General features: G+C 35.1%; 1 protein-coding gene across 2 annotated transcripts in view; it reads right to left on the reverse strand.

The window, feature by feature from the left end:
* The window catches only part of UNC5C (unc-5 netrin receptor C), a 393,542-nt gene that overhangs the window by 72,090 nt on the left and 308,604 nt on the right, over positions 1-12,848 (reverse strand). For both annotated transcript variants that reach the window (XM_003929536.4, XM_010340136.3), the window contains exons 6-7: positions 9,472-9,639; positions 6,733-6,897 (exon numbers count right to left, since the gene is read on the reverse strand). In XM_003929536.4, coding sequence (XP_003929585.1) covers positions 6,733-6,897; positions 9,472-9,639 — 333 coding nt within the window. The remainder of the gene's footprint in view (positions 1-6,732; positions 6,898-9,471; positions 9,640-12,848) is intronic.

Below are 12,848 nucleotides of genomic sequence, written 5' to 3' on the forward strand. Positions count from 1 at the left end.
AGTTTCTAACCACATCCCTGCTTTCAAAACCAGGAAAATGTTTTACCAGAAAGGAAAAAAGCAAAAGTAACCCACACTTACTGTATCAGAGACTGTGTAACATTGTGTTGGGCAGGCAGGCCATGACAGAAGATTTATTTGCCAGCTGGGACACTACACATATCAAGAACTACACAAACACAGCTACGACATCAACTTCTTCCAACTATAGATAAAAGCACTCACTGTCTACCACTCACAATTATGCTTTCCTATCAAACTGCTGTGTTGACAAGAATTTTATTGGGAACTGACTAGCACCTTCTTGGATGCCTACCACGAGCAGTTATAAACATATCATTCTAAAGTCAAGTAATGACTATTTGTAAGGTAAATTACTTCCTCACAATAAATCCACCTGGGATTCTGAGGGCCCTGGTACGCAGTGTGTCTACACCACAATTTACACATGCAGAACTCTGCCACTTCCTCTGTACTTCTGAGAATTAACAGAAGAGCTGTGTGAAATGTAAATTTTTTAATGAGTTGAAAGTGCTAACTTTGCAGAATGCCTAACATTTTAATTTCCCAAAGTCAGGAAGTTCACTGATGCAGACACAATTCCAGGCAGTCTTGTTAGTAAATGCAATTTTAAATTTGTCTACTGTGGTATAAACTGTCTTCAGCAAGAAGGAGTAATTTTAAGTTCAGATTTGAACTGTCACAGATACCTATGAGAAACTACAAACTTACAATGGGACTAAAAACTAAAATCTATATGAATAGTTGCATAACTTAATAATCTAATCTAATATATTGATAAATATATATAAATCACCATTTCTGGATCAGGCCATATATACAGTATTTGAATTGCTATTTTCAAAAGGAAGACATAAGCAAGGATTAAACTTTTAATATTATATGCCATCCACGACAAATATATCTTACTAAAAATTCATTATAAAGATTATGAAAGTTAAAAGTTATCAGGTCTTAGTAATACAATTGTATTTTTACTTAAAAAGTAAATATGATTATTGTCTTAGCTTTTTTTTTTTTTGAGATGGAGTCTTACTCTGTCACCCAGGTTGGAGTGCAGTGGCGTGATCTCCGCTCACTGCAACCTCTGCCCCCTGGGTTCAAGTGATTCTTCTGCCTCAGCCTCCTGAGTAGCTGGGATTATAGGCACCTGCCACCACGTCTGGCAAATTTTTCTATTTTTAGTAGAGATAGGGTTTCACTATCTTGACCAGGCTGGTCTTGATCTCCTGACCTCGTGATCCACCCACCTTGGCCTCTCAAAGTACTGGGATTACAGGCATGAGCCACCGCACCCGACTTTTTAGTTTTTTTGAGACAGAGTTTTGCTCTTGTTGCCCAGGCTGGAGTGCAATGGCGTGATCTCAGCTCACTGCAACATCCACCTCCCGGGTTCAAGTGATTCTCCTAACTCAGCCTCCCAAGTAGCTGGGATTACAGGCATGAGTCACCACACCTGGCTAAATTTGTTTTATTTTTAATTGTTGTATTATCTTTTAAAATGTTTTTTATCTGTGCTTGGTTGAATCCACAGACGTGCAACTCACTGATACAGAGGGCTGACTGTATATATTTTTAGATATTCATACTAATTACTTAAAATTTATTCATTCAAGTAGAGTTATTAGGTCAAAGGGTATGATAACTTCAAAACTCTTGATGTATAGTGTCAAATTGCTTCCCCTTAAAAATTTTTATTCTATTAGCAAAATACAAAAGTTTACACTTAACTACACATTTGCTTAACATTAAATTCATTCATTTTATAAGTAACCTTCAGAGACTTTTTATGAAAAATTCCAATTGGTGTTAAATTTGAGGAAAGACAAATTTCTAACATGTTTCATCCAAACATTAACAAACTTGTAAACAATTTAGAAAACTTACCATTTTTCAGTAGAAAATTAAACATTCTAAAAACTATAAAGCCCAGGATAAACAAAACTCTATATTAAAACAATAGACCAAAAATGACCTCTAATACATATTACTTAGGCAAAAAGGGAAACGGAATTGAATAAAGAATAGTCCAATCAGATAGCAGAAGCCATTAATTGGACATGGTAAAATAAATACTGAACAATAGTGTAAGTTCCATTTTTAAACTTTCAATCTTTTCCTATAATTATGATTGAAGTATGTGACTTATAAATAAAATAAAACTGAGTTTTTGGCTATAATTTTGGATTTCCTTTTACAGGTGAGTTTAATTCATTTACGTTATGATCCCTGATATATGTAGCTTTAGTTCCACCATTTCATTTACTGTTTTCATTTACTATGGTTTTTCTTTTGCCAATTTCCTACCCTTAAAATTTTTATTTTGAATTTATACATTCAATTTTTATGTTTGTACTGTCTTCACATTTTAACTACAGCAGTGAAATCAGTGACATCTAACTTAGTGTTACTATTCTTTTCCTGAGCACATGCGGACAACAGAAATTTTTAATTTAGTTTGCACCTTCCCATATTCCATGCTCATGTTGTCCACCCTTTAGCTCCATCTTATTTTCAATGCTCCTCAGTTGGTCTCATCTTATTTTAAAGAACCAATTGTTCTTTAAATTGAAGAAAAAAATAATTTTTCATTTTCACTAGTTTACTCAGTAAGGTTTATGCGTAGTAAATCCTCTCTACCTTGATTATCTGAAAATCTTTTAAATTTTGCTTTTATGCTGTAAATGTTGGATTTTGTCATTCTATCCTCCATGAGTTTTAGTCTCCCTTTTATATATTCACTTACTCACATACTCAGAAAACTTCCCTGTATTGTGGGAAATTTCTTACAATCTATATTCCAGTTTACTAATTTTCTCTTCAGCTTTTTTTTTTTTTTTTTTTTGAGACAGAGTATCACTCTTGCCACCCAGGCTTGAGTGCAATGGTGCAATCTCCACTCACTGCAACCTCTGCCTCCTGAGTTCAAGCGATTCTCCAGCCTCAGCCTCCCGAGTAGCTGGAATTATAGGTGCTGACAACCACGCCTGGCTAATTTGTGTATTTTTAGTAGAGATGGGGTTTCAACCATGTTGGCCAGGCTGGTCTCGAACTCCTGACCTCAGGTAATCTGCCCACCTCGGCCTCACAAAGTGCTGGGATTACAGGTGTGAGCCACTGTGCCCAGCCTCTCTTCAGCTTTATCTGATCTGATTTTTCATCTTCCAATGAGTTTTAAATTTCAATCATTAGGCCTTCTTCTCTAGACATTCCATTTGTTTGTTTCTCTAAGTCTGTCTTTTAAACAATATTCTGTTGTTTCATTTGTGCTTATATTCCTTGTAAAAATATGGTTTGTTTTTACGTTTACTTTTGGTTTCCTTCAGATTGCTCTATGAGTTCATGTTAGTAGAATGCTAACTCATTTATTATTGCTGACTCTCCCTTACAAGTGTACTACTTTCATGAGTGATGGGAAACTGTATTGTAAGCTTATTGACAGGTCTGGCCTATTTTTGTCATAGACTAATGAACTCATATTATGGAAGGAAACCTAGAGAATGGCTAATTGTTTGCTCTGCTGGTGTCCTAGAAGCTTATACATCTTTTGTGTTTTGCTTCTATCACAGTATCTCAGATTCCATACCAGAGCTGGGTGAGGTTATAGTTTTACTATAGGTTTTATTTAAATGACGTCTTCATTTCGCTTTTCCTACCACGACTTTTCCTATGTCTTCTCTGGGCTGGTGGGCAAAAATATTCTAGTTGTTGCTTGTGATGTAGGTCAGCCAGTTGTGAGTTTCAGCTTTCTTTAGGGTTCCTAGTTCTAAGTCTGGGTCTCACAAAGCCAGGACTTCTGCCCCTGTGCCAAAACTGAAACCCTAACTTCCAGTCCCTGGAACCTATGTCCATGTCTAATCCCAATCCTGGTTATTTTGGTTTCCACTCACACAGTTACCTCTCTAGCCTGGAGTTACAGCTTCATTTGTGGCATTTGAGGATTTCTCTATCTTCTTTATTTTGGACCTGTTTTAATCCCTCTTTCAGCATGCACATGTATGTCTCTATAAAGTTTGCAACATTTTATCTAACATTTCAACATATTTTCAATCAAAGGTGTTTGTATTACGTGCTTAATGGAGAAATGTATCTGAATTTGCTTTGAACAAATAAATAAACACCAACAGTAATATTTTCTATATATTTCTCATTGTATTCCTCTAAGTACCAACTTAGTTTTTGAAAAAATACTGTACTGCACTATCTAGGTAACTCAGAATCCTACTCACATCCATTATGAACTCTGAATTTCTCCTATCTAGCAGTATACCTACATTTATGTCAGAATTATTTGTATACAATTTTGAATAGATTCAGAGGTTGTAGTTCTTAGCTGGTTCACTGAAAGTAGACTAGCTTTGTTTTGAGATAACATTGCAATGTAATCAGAGGACTATTTATTAATGCATTCCAGACACTAATTCTCCCAAAGGAAATATGTATTAAATAGTCCTAATTGCTGATTGCAATTTTCTGTCTACCTTTTCTACTCTCTTTCTTTTTCTTAACATTGATATTATCCCTCTTGCAAACTTTGCAGTTTCACTATTAGAAGCCTTTGTTTTCCAAAATAATGGCCAAACAGTATAATTTCTTTGCAACACTTTGGCAGTAATACTGTCCCAGAAACACCAAGCTAACTGGTAAACAGAAACTATAGCTTTCACTGTAAAACACCATAATTACACAGTGCAGAATATCTCTGGTTTTTATCACGGAAGAAATCAATAGTGGTCTAGACTACAATTCTCTGTTGGACTAGAGTAGATACAAGAAAACAGATGAAAGAGTTTATTGACTTAGTAGGGATTGTTACTATAGCAAATCAAAGCTGCAGAAATAAATAGCTTTTAAGTGAAACGGTTTTAACCCAAACAGCAAAATGTTTTCATTAAACAAGTGATGTGATGAAACAAATAAATAAAAACAAACAAAAAACTAACAAAACCCTCATGTAGCCTCATTCCTCTTCCCTGTCTATACACACACACAACACACACTTCCAGCCATCATTACTGGCAAATATATAATCATAAGGAAAACATTCTATGAATGCTATAAGAAATGATCTAGAAGCTAAGGGGTTGCTATGTCATGAAAGTCTTAGTTTGAATATGTCATGTTTGTATTTGTCGTAATTTAAAATGTGTCATTTTTCTATTACTAATAAAAGGTTCTGTCTTGTGGCATTGTATTCTTCATTAGATAGGTTGTTCTGAGGATTTCTAACTATGTGCAATAGAAGCAGTAGGTATTAAATCTCCCAAGACTGAAATAGTATATTGAGAGAGAATATGAAAGACAAAAACTCCAAATATTGCTACTTTGCAACCACATGAATCAGTTTGTTCTATAGTAAAGGAAAAATGCCAAGTGATAAAAATGTTAAAAAGACTAACTTGTATGTGGTATGTTGTTATTTTCATCCTCAACCCAAACAAACTCCGTACCTCTGGATAAATGGTTAGCAAAACCGATTTTCATTCATGCATTTCTGGTGCAGACTTGTGAGATTCACAGTGGCAAGCCCCACATCATTACCAGGAGCTGTGCTTTGTACACTAGGCAGTAGCCTGTTCCTGAGGAATGCAATGTGCCCTGAACATAAAAATAAGAGGCCTATTGGATTTTTATTCTGTGTGAGTAACATAATTATTTATTTGTATTTTAAGTAAGATTTATTTTTAAAGGTGCCTGTGTGTATAGACTCTGAAAAGTCAACAGAATTTTCTAAGTGTGGTTAAAAACAAAATATTTTATTCTTAAATGACAAACACAAATACCTTTGCACAAATACCTTCAGCTGCTTGTATTCTGCTAGCAATGTGTAACGTATTATGAGAAATGTCAACACTAGACTGCCATTAGTTCAGCTCCAGAGACAGCACATTGTTTGATCCGTTAATCTGAACAAGTATGATTTCAGAACAATTCTTAATACCTCAATTTATGGTCATAAAAAGAGATGGTAAATTGTGTACATTCAAGGGCTCCTCAATAAAGGGGTAAGAGTTTGCAAGTATGGAAATCAAATTACCACCTAATTAACAAAATCTAAGAAACAAAGCCATGAAAAATGGAGAATATCTAGCTTATAACACCCGTTATGTTCCTGAGCCAATCTTCTATACTTATTTTAAAAATTTATGCTTTATTAATATTTATTTCCTTTAAATAAACTAAATCCTGCCCACATTATAATTTCTAATACAAACCCAGAATTTTCAAGAGGTTGTGGAGATGTTCTCATTAAACATTTGTTCTAAGTTAGTAAATCTGCCTACAGAAATGTTTTTATTTTTACATATATTTTACGTTTCATGGACATTTTGGTTAGGTACCTGCCATGAATTAAGAATAAACAGCTTACATTTTAGAAGTCTTGTTTTGACCGTATGAGGAATTCAGAGTGCCCTTTTGTGCTTTCTGATAAAACTAAGTAATGATTCCCCTCCATATAAGTGATTGAATCACCCTTGCTCATGAAAAAGCAATATTGGACGCTATCTGTTAAGTGGACATAGTTACTATTCATTCCGGTTCCTGGAAAATTAGCTGTTTCCAATTTTGAGAGCAGGCTAGAATACTGCTATATTATTGCTTTTTTTTTTTTGTTCAAATAATTATTTATTTCTAATGTTCCCTTAAAAAAATCAAAATGGTTCCATCTCCACCCCGCTCAGTGTCTGCAATTTGCTTAAGTTGACTTACTCTGCATGCAAAGCCCATCAGTGCAGTTCTTGGATTGCAAGACCAGGCCGTCGCAGTCCTTGCCTCCATTCTTGGGGGCGGGTGCTGTACACTCCCTCCTGCGCCAGTGGGTACACTCAGTTCCACAAGTAGACCACTTGCTCCATGATGTCCATCTGCCATCCACTGCCATGAAAAAAATGCAGCAGCAGGTCAGAGGGGGAGGCAGCTGCTTAAGGAATGGAGCAGAGCTCAAGCATATTACAACAAACAAAACAAGAAAAAGCATGCCTTGCTGAGTGAGAAGCACTGTGTTCATTTCAATTGCTGGAAATTGCACTTCTGCATCATTTGGGTTTTGTGAGCTTTTTCTAGAGTGTATGAGTGTTTCCTCCCTGACCAAGCCAAGGGAGGCTGAATAAGACATACAAAAGCCAAAGTTGTCACCAGGAGCTATGTAAAAGTAGGTCAAGGTAGTTTCCCTTTTCCTATTAATGGGGGAGCTTCTTCTGGGTTTTGTATTGAAATTAGTGGGGCTCAGGCTGGGCGCGGTGGCTCACGCCTGTAATCCTAGCACTTTGGGAGACCAAGGTACCCACCTGACTACTTGAGCTCAGGATTCGAGACCAGTCTGGGCAACACGGTGAAACCCCATCTCTACAAAAATGCAAAAAATTAGCAGGGCATGGTGGCTTGCACCTGTAGTCCCAGCTACTTGGGAGGCTGAGGCAGAAGAATCACTTGAACCTGGGAGGTGATGGTTGAAAAAGAAAATTAGGGGGCTCTCTTTGGATCCAAGACTCCTTTATTTCTAGTGCCATGTGGACAGTGAAAGCAAGCTTGTGTGGGAATTCAGAGAAGAGGTTGGTGGTACATTGGAGAAGAAATCTCTTCAACCTTCCATTCATTCAAACTCTTCTCTCTCATCTATATTTTACACAGTCTTTTTATTTTACTATTTTTATCCAGGCTACTTGATTCTGCTGAAGCCTTCTGTAATGTTTTCATGAAAAGACTATTTTTCATTTATTATTTGATGATTCCATTATTTGATGATGCTTGTGTCTCTATTTTTATTTAAAAAAAATTAGGTAAGTCCCTAATACTTGTTATGATTCCATCACTTAGAACCGATTTACTTTCTTCCTAATTTTGGTGGCTGGCTTGTCAGCAATTTTAAGGATAATGAAATCAGATATCTCTACTTTAAAAGCACACAACTTAAATCCCAGTTTGAAAAAGGATATAGTAAATTTCAGTCATACTTTAAAATGCAGATTTTTAAGTTTCTCACAAAGATAGGATAAAAATGTTGAAATAAGAGTTTTAAAATATGAATTTTCCCTGAAATAAATAATGATCAAGGATTCAATGTAAAACAATGCTAAATATCATTTATTGAACATAATTGTTTATATCTATATGTTGATTAAAATGGTATCAATTTTAATAGTCTACATAGTTTGAGATCTACATGATTTCATATTCAAATTATTATGTAAATATATCATGTATAATGTGTATGTGGCTATAAATATACCTATATGAAAAATAAGAAAAGCATTAATATTTTAGTCATACAGAACTTGCTATAAGCAAGTCCCAACTACTTAGAGCAAAAACATTTGCTTTGACCTACACCAATTGAGTATATGAAAACACTGCCACCATATTGCTATTTCAACTCAAATTGATCAGTGCATTTTTAATTGTGGGAGTCAGCACCTACAGAATAAAATTTGAAATTTGAAGTCCAGATAAGCTCAAAGGGTTCACTGTGGGAGACTGCTCTGATACTTGGAAATCAACACTTGGGAATGTAAAGTGTAGATTGTATATATCCCTCCAGTTCATTTCTCCAGCCCATCTCTGAGAAAGGTTCTATTAACTGATAAACGGGACAAACTTAAGCAAAAGGAGGAGGTGGCTGTGTGTCTCAACATCAAAACTGAAAACACAATAGCTACTCCAATGAACACAGTAAATTTATGGATTATTTCAAAATAATTTTAGCTTAGCTTTGACTATATTGTGTAACTAAGCATTTTAATAAGTTTTTTTTTTTTGCTTTTGGCAAATATTATCTTCGATTTACCTATGGATAAGAGCTGGTACCAGTATGAGATAGTATAGAAAGATGGTGAGAGGTGGAGAGATGCAATCTTGCCATAGGTACCACTGCAAATAACTCAAAAAAACAGATGACCAACATTTACAGATAACAAAGGACTGACTGCATTTTAGTTTCAGAATCCATTATCCCCTGTGCCACAAAGCTTTGCCTTCCTTATAATTCATTTCAAATGTTGTATTTGCCCTTGACCAGAATCTGATACCAAGTAGAAAATATTTCAGTCTAAAATATTTTCAAAATTTCAGTTCCAATTAATTTCCATGTTTTTCTGAAGACCAAGGATTGTTATTCCTAAAATGTGTGGCTTTCAGTGCCATTCAAATCCCTCGAATTATAAAATCTGCAGTCTTGGCCCCAGCAGTTTTGTTGAATAATATAAAGGGAATCATATACAGAAGTGTTTAATCTCCTGTTTTATACAATCTTTCATGTTTTGGTAACAACTTTAAGTATTCTTTTGGAGGAAAATCCGTGATTTTACAGCAATGTAAACATTGAATGTAGGACAGATTTAAATAATGTTTATCACACATTCAGATCAAGAATAAAGACTCTGTATGTATTCTCTAAAAACATATTTCTTGAACAATGGGATATATTTGGAATGAGAAGACTGGTTTATTTACCTGGACATAATGTAGTACAGGTTATTTTCTGCACACTCTGCCCTTCACAGAAGGCACCCCCATTGAGTGGTGCCGGGTTGGTACAAGTCCTTGTACGTTTCTGGTACCCTCGTCCACAGCGGCTATTACATACAGACCACTCTGTCCAGGTGGACCAGCCACCATTAACTGAAAGGAGGCAAACAGTAGAAAATGGATTAAATGTGTGTGCACGCACAACACACATGGACACATAAAACACACACAATATATAAACAAAGTTATTTTCCAAGTGACCATTACAAAAATCCAAAATTTCACAGCCAGAAGAGACCATGGTTATCATTTTATCCAAAGTTGTATTGTACAGATGGAGAAAAAATATTATTTACCAACATTTACTTACCTACTCAGAAAAATAAATTGGACTGTATTCCCTTATTTTCTTGGCCAGTGTTCTTAAAAAATATACATATCTCCTTACCTAGTCAAGCTTCAAAACTACTTTGGACAGCTCGTCTCAAATAATAAATGTTTACATCTCTATGACAAGCCTGCAAGTGAAGCTATAGCATGGGAACAGAATAAAATCATTTACCATCTTTTTCAAAAAGAAAAAAAAAAAACAGATGATTGATTTTTTAAGCATAGGTAAACTTTACAACCTTTTAAGGATTTTTATTCAGTTGCACAAACCAGTGAACCTGGTTAAAAAATAAAATCTTATAGTATTAGAGTTATAAACAAATTGAATGGCAATTTGAGTTACTTGGCAATTAGCTGATTTTAAATAAACACATATTTTGTGTATAAAGGCCAATTGTGATGTCTGACGAGCTGTCAGCATATATCACTGTAAAACCTATACTCTAATACTGCACGCTATTCATTTCTGCAGGTCTCTTTAGAAAATACTTTGATATGTACTTTTTAAATACTTCGATAATGTGAGTCTATGAAATTTTTATAATTAAACAATTTCTAACAAAAATTTGCTTGTAGTTAAAATATGATGCAACTAGTACATGCATCTAATTCCTAATACTAAATAAGTGTATTATTCATTCAAGTAACGCAAACCTTATATGTGCCTATCATTTGCCCAACATTTTGTTTTCTAGAAACCTATCGAATAGGGAATAATCATGAATATTGACAGACAGAAATGCATTTTTCACAGAAACTTTATTTTATATAAAGACGAATAATTGGAAACTGTAATGTTGAGAAACAGGAAAATGGCAAAGCCAGCCTTATATGTTCATGTGATGGACTCCCGGACAGCCATTAAAAATGATACTGTAGAGGTTATTTCATAATTCATGAGGCTGAGTGACGTGGCACCCACTTGTAACCTAAGCACTTCAGGAGGCCAAGGAGAGAGGATTGCTTGAGCCCAGGAGTTCAAGATCAGTCTGTGGAACATAGCTACATCCTATCTCCACAAAAATTAAAAAATTAGCTGGTTATGTTGGCATATGTATATAGTCCCAGTTACTCAGGAGGCTGAGGCAGAAGGATCCTTTAAGCCCAGAAGTAGAGGCTGCAGTGAGCTATGATCACATCACTACACTCCAGCCTGGGCAACACAGTGAGATCCTGTTTCTAAATAAATAAATAAATAACACATGAATGTTTCACTACGTTTTAAATAAAAGTAATGTTTATGGATACATTATACATAATTATATATGTATGATTTTTATGTAGTATATATAATACTTAATATTTATATATTTTAAATTATAAAAATTATATATAATTATATATATATATATAAAAATACTAGCATAGGCCAGGCGCAGTTCCTCATGCCTATTAATCTCAGTATTTTTGGAGGCCAAGACAGGCAGATCACTTGAGTCCAGGAGTTTGAGACTTGTCTGGGCAATATAGTGAGACCTCATCTTTACAAAAAAGACAAAAATTAGCCAGGTGTGGTGGCACATGCCTGCAGTCCCAGGTACTTGGGAGGCTGAGAAGGGAGGATCATTTGAGCCCAGGAAACAGAGGTTGCAGGGAGCCAAGATTGTGCCACTGCACCCCAGCCTGAGCTACAGAGTGAAACCCTGTCTCAATAAAAAGAATATACCAATAGTATACATATAATTTTTGTTTAATGCTATCTCTGGGTGACAGGATTATAGGAATAGGTATTTCCCTTTTTGACCTTTTCTGTTTTCCAAATGTTCTCTAATGGATGTATATTCACAAGCTAAAAAATTGCATTAACAAAAAATGTACAAAATACTCTCTAAATATGAAATACTGGTTAGATACATATGTTTTCTATGAAGGTCTGGTGAGTCCAACCTATGAGGCTTGGACAAGTTATTTTAGGAGGTTATGCAAAGGACAAGCAGATGGTGGATAGGTAGGGTTTCAGTTAAATGTTCCAAAAAGCAACTTAACCTGCTCAAGTTTACAAAATTCCCTGTGATGGACCTGTCTGCATAAACTGTTTACTAGCTGTCTAATACTGGTAAGCTGATATTTGGGGTTTAAGATACATATACTGTTCTGCTAGGATTTTAATGAGAAATGATCAGGGATGAAAAAGTCTTTGAAGATCCTAGGTTTATCCTTTCACTTTACAAAGAACGAGGCAAGGACTCAGAGAATCCTGGTTAAAAATCCCTCTGAAGATCAGTTAGTGACAAATACTCCCATGACCCAGGATTCCTGACCCTAGTCCAGAGATGTTTTCTCAATTCTAACCACTAAGTTACTTGTGTTTGATCCTTCCTAAAGACAACACACTCATTGTATTTATGGATATTGAAAGCATAATATACATAGGAAGAGATCTGCATGTTCATTAAACATCTAATACAGCTATATATAGTCTGCCTTCATTAGTTATTTATTTATGACTGGCACATACTGTGATTGTGTCCCATTTCTTTCTTGCATTTCAAATGTTGTTAATCAAGTGTTTCAGGCAGTTTAAAATGAGATTAAAAAAGAAGAAAACATTTATTATTTTATTGTGATTTAAGAAAGGCCATTGTGTACAATTCAACACAGCCATTATCTGGACTAGGAAATTAAACCTCTGAGGAATCAGAGGATCAAAAAAAATTTTATGTATCTTTCTTGTAATTAAAATGACATTTTTAAAGCAGCACTACATTTCTTTGGAACAGCATAGTGGTTTCTCTTCTCATAAACACACATCCATCTTAATGGTACTGTGGGGTAGGCAAAATTTTACTTCCGCGTTTTCAGGATTTTTTCAGCTGGACCTAATAATGACATTGGTATAACACAAATCAACAGGAGAAAAACATGCAAATTTATTTCATAGAACTTTTACATGTCATAAGAAAATGAAGACCCAAAGATGCAGTTAGAGTTGAATGCTTATATACTAAACTGGACAAAGAGTAGTAAGTTGT

Source organism: Saimiri boliviensis, chromosome 3 (genome assembly GCF_048565385.1).
Source record: "Saimiri boliviensis isolate mSaiBol1 chromosome 3, mSaiBol1.pri, whole genome shotgun sequence".
Classification (NCBI taxonomy): Eukaryota; Metazoa; Chordata; class Mammalia; order Primates; family Cebidae; genus Saimiri; species Saimiri boliviensis.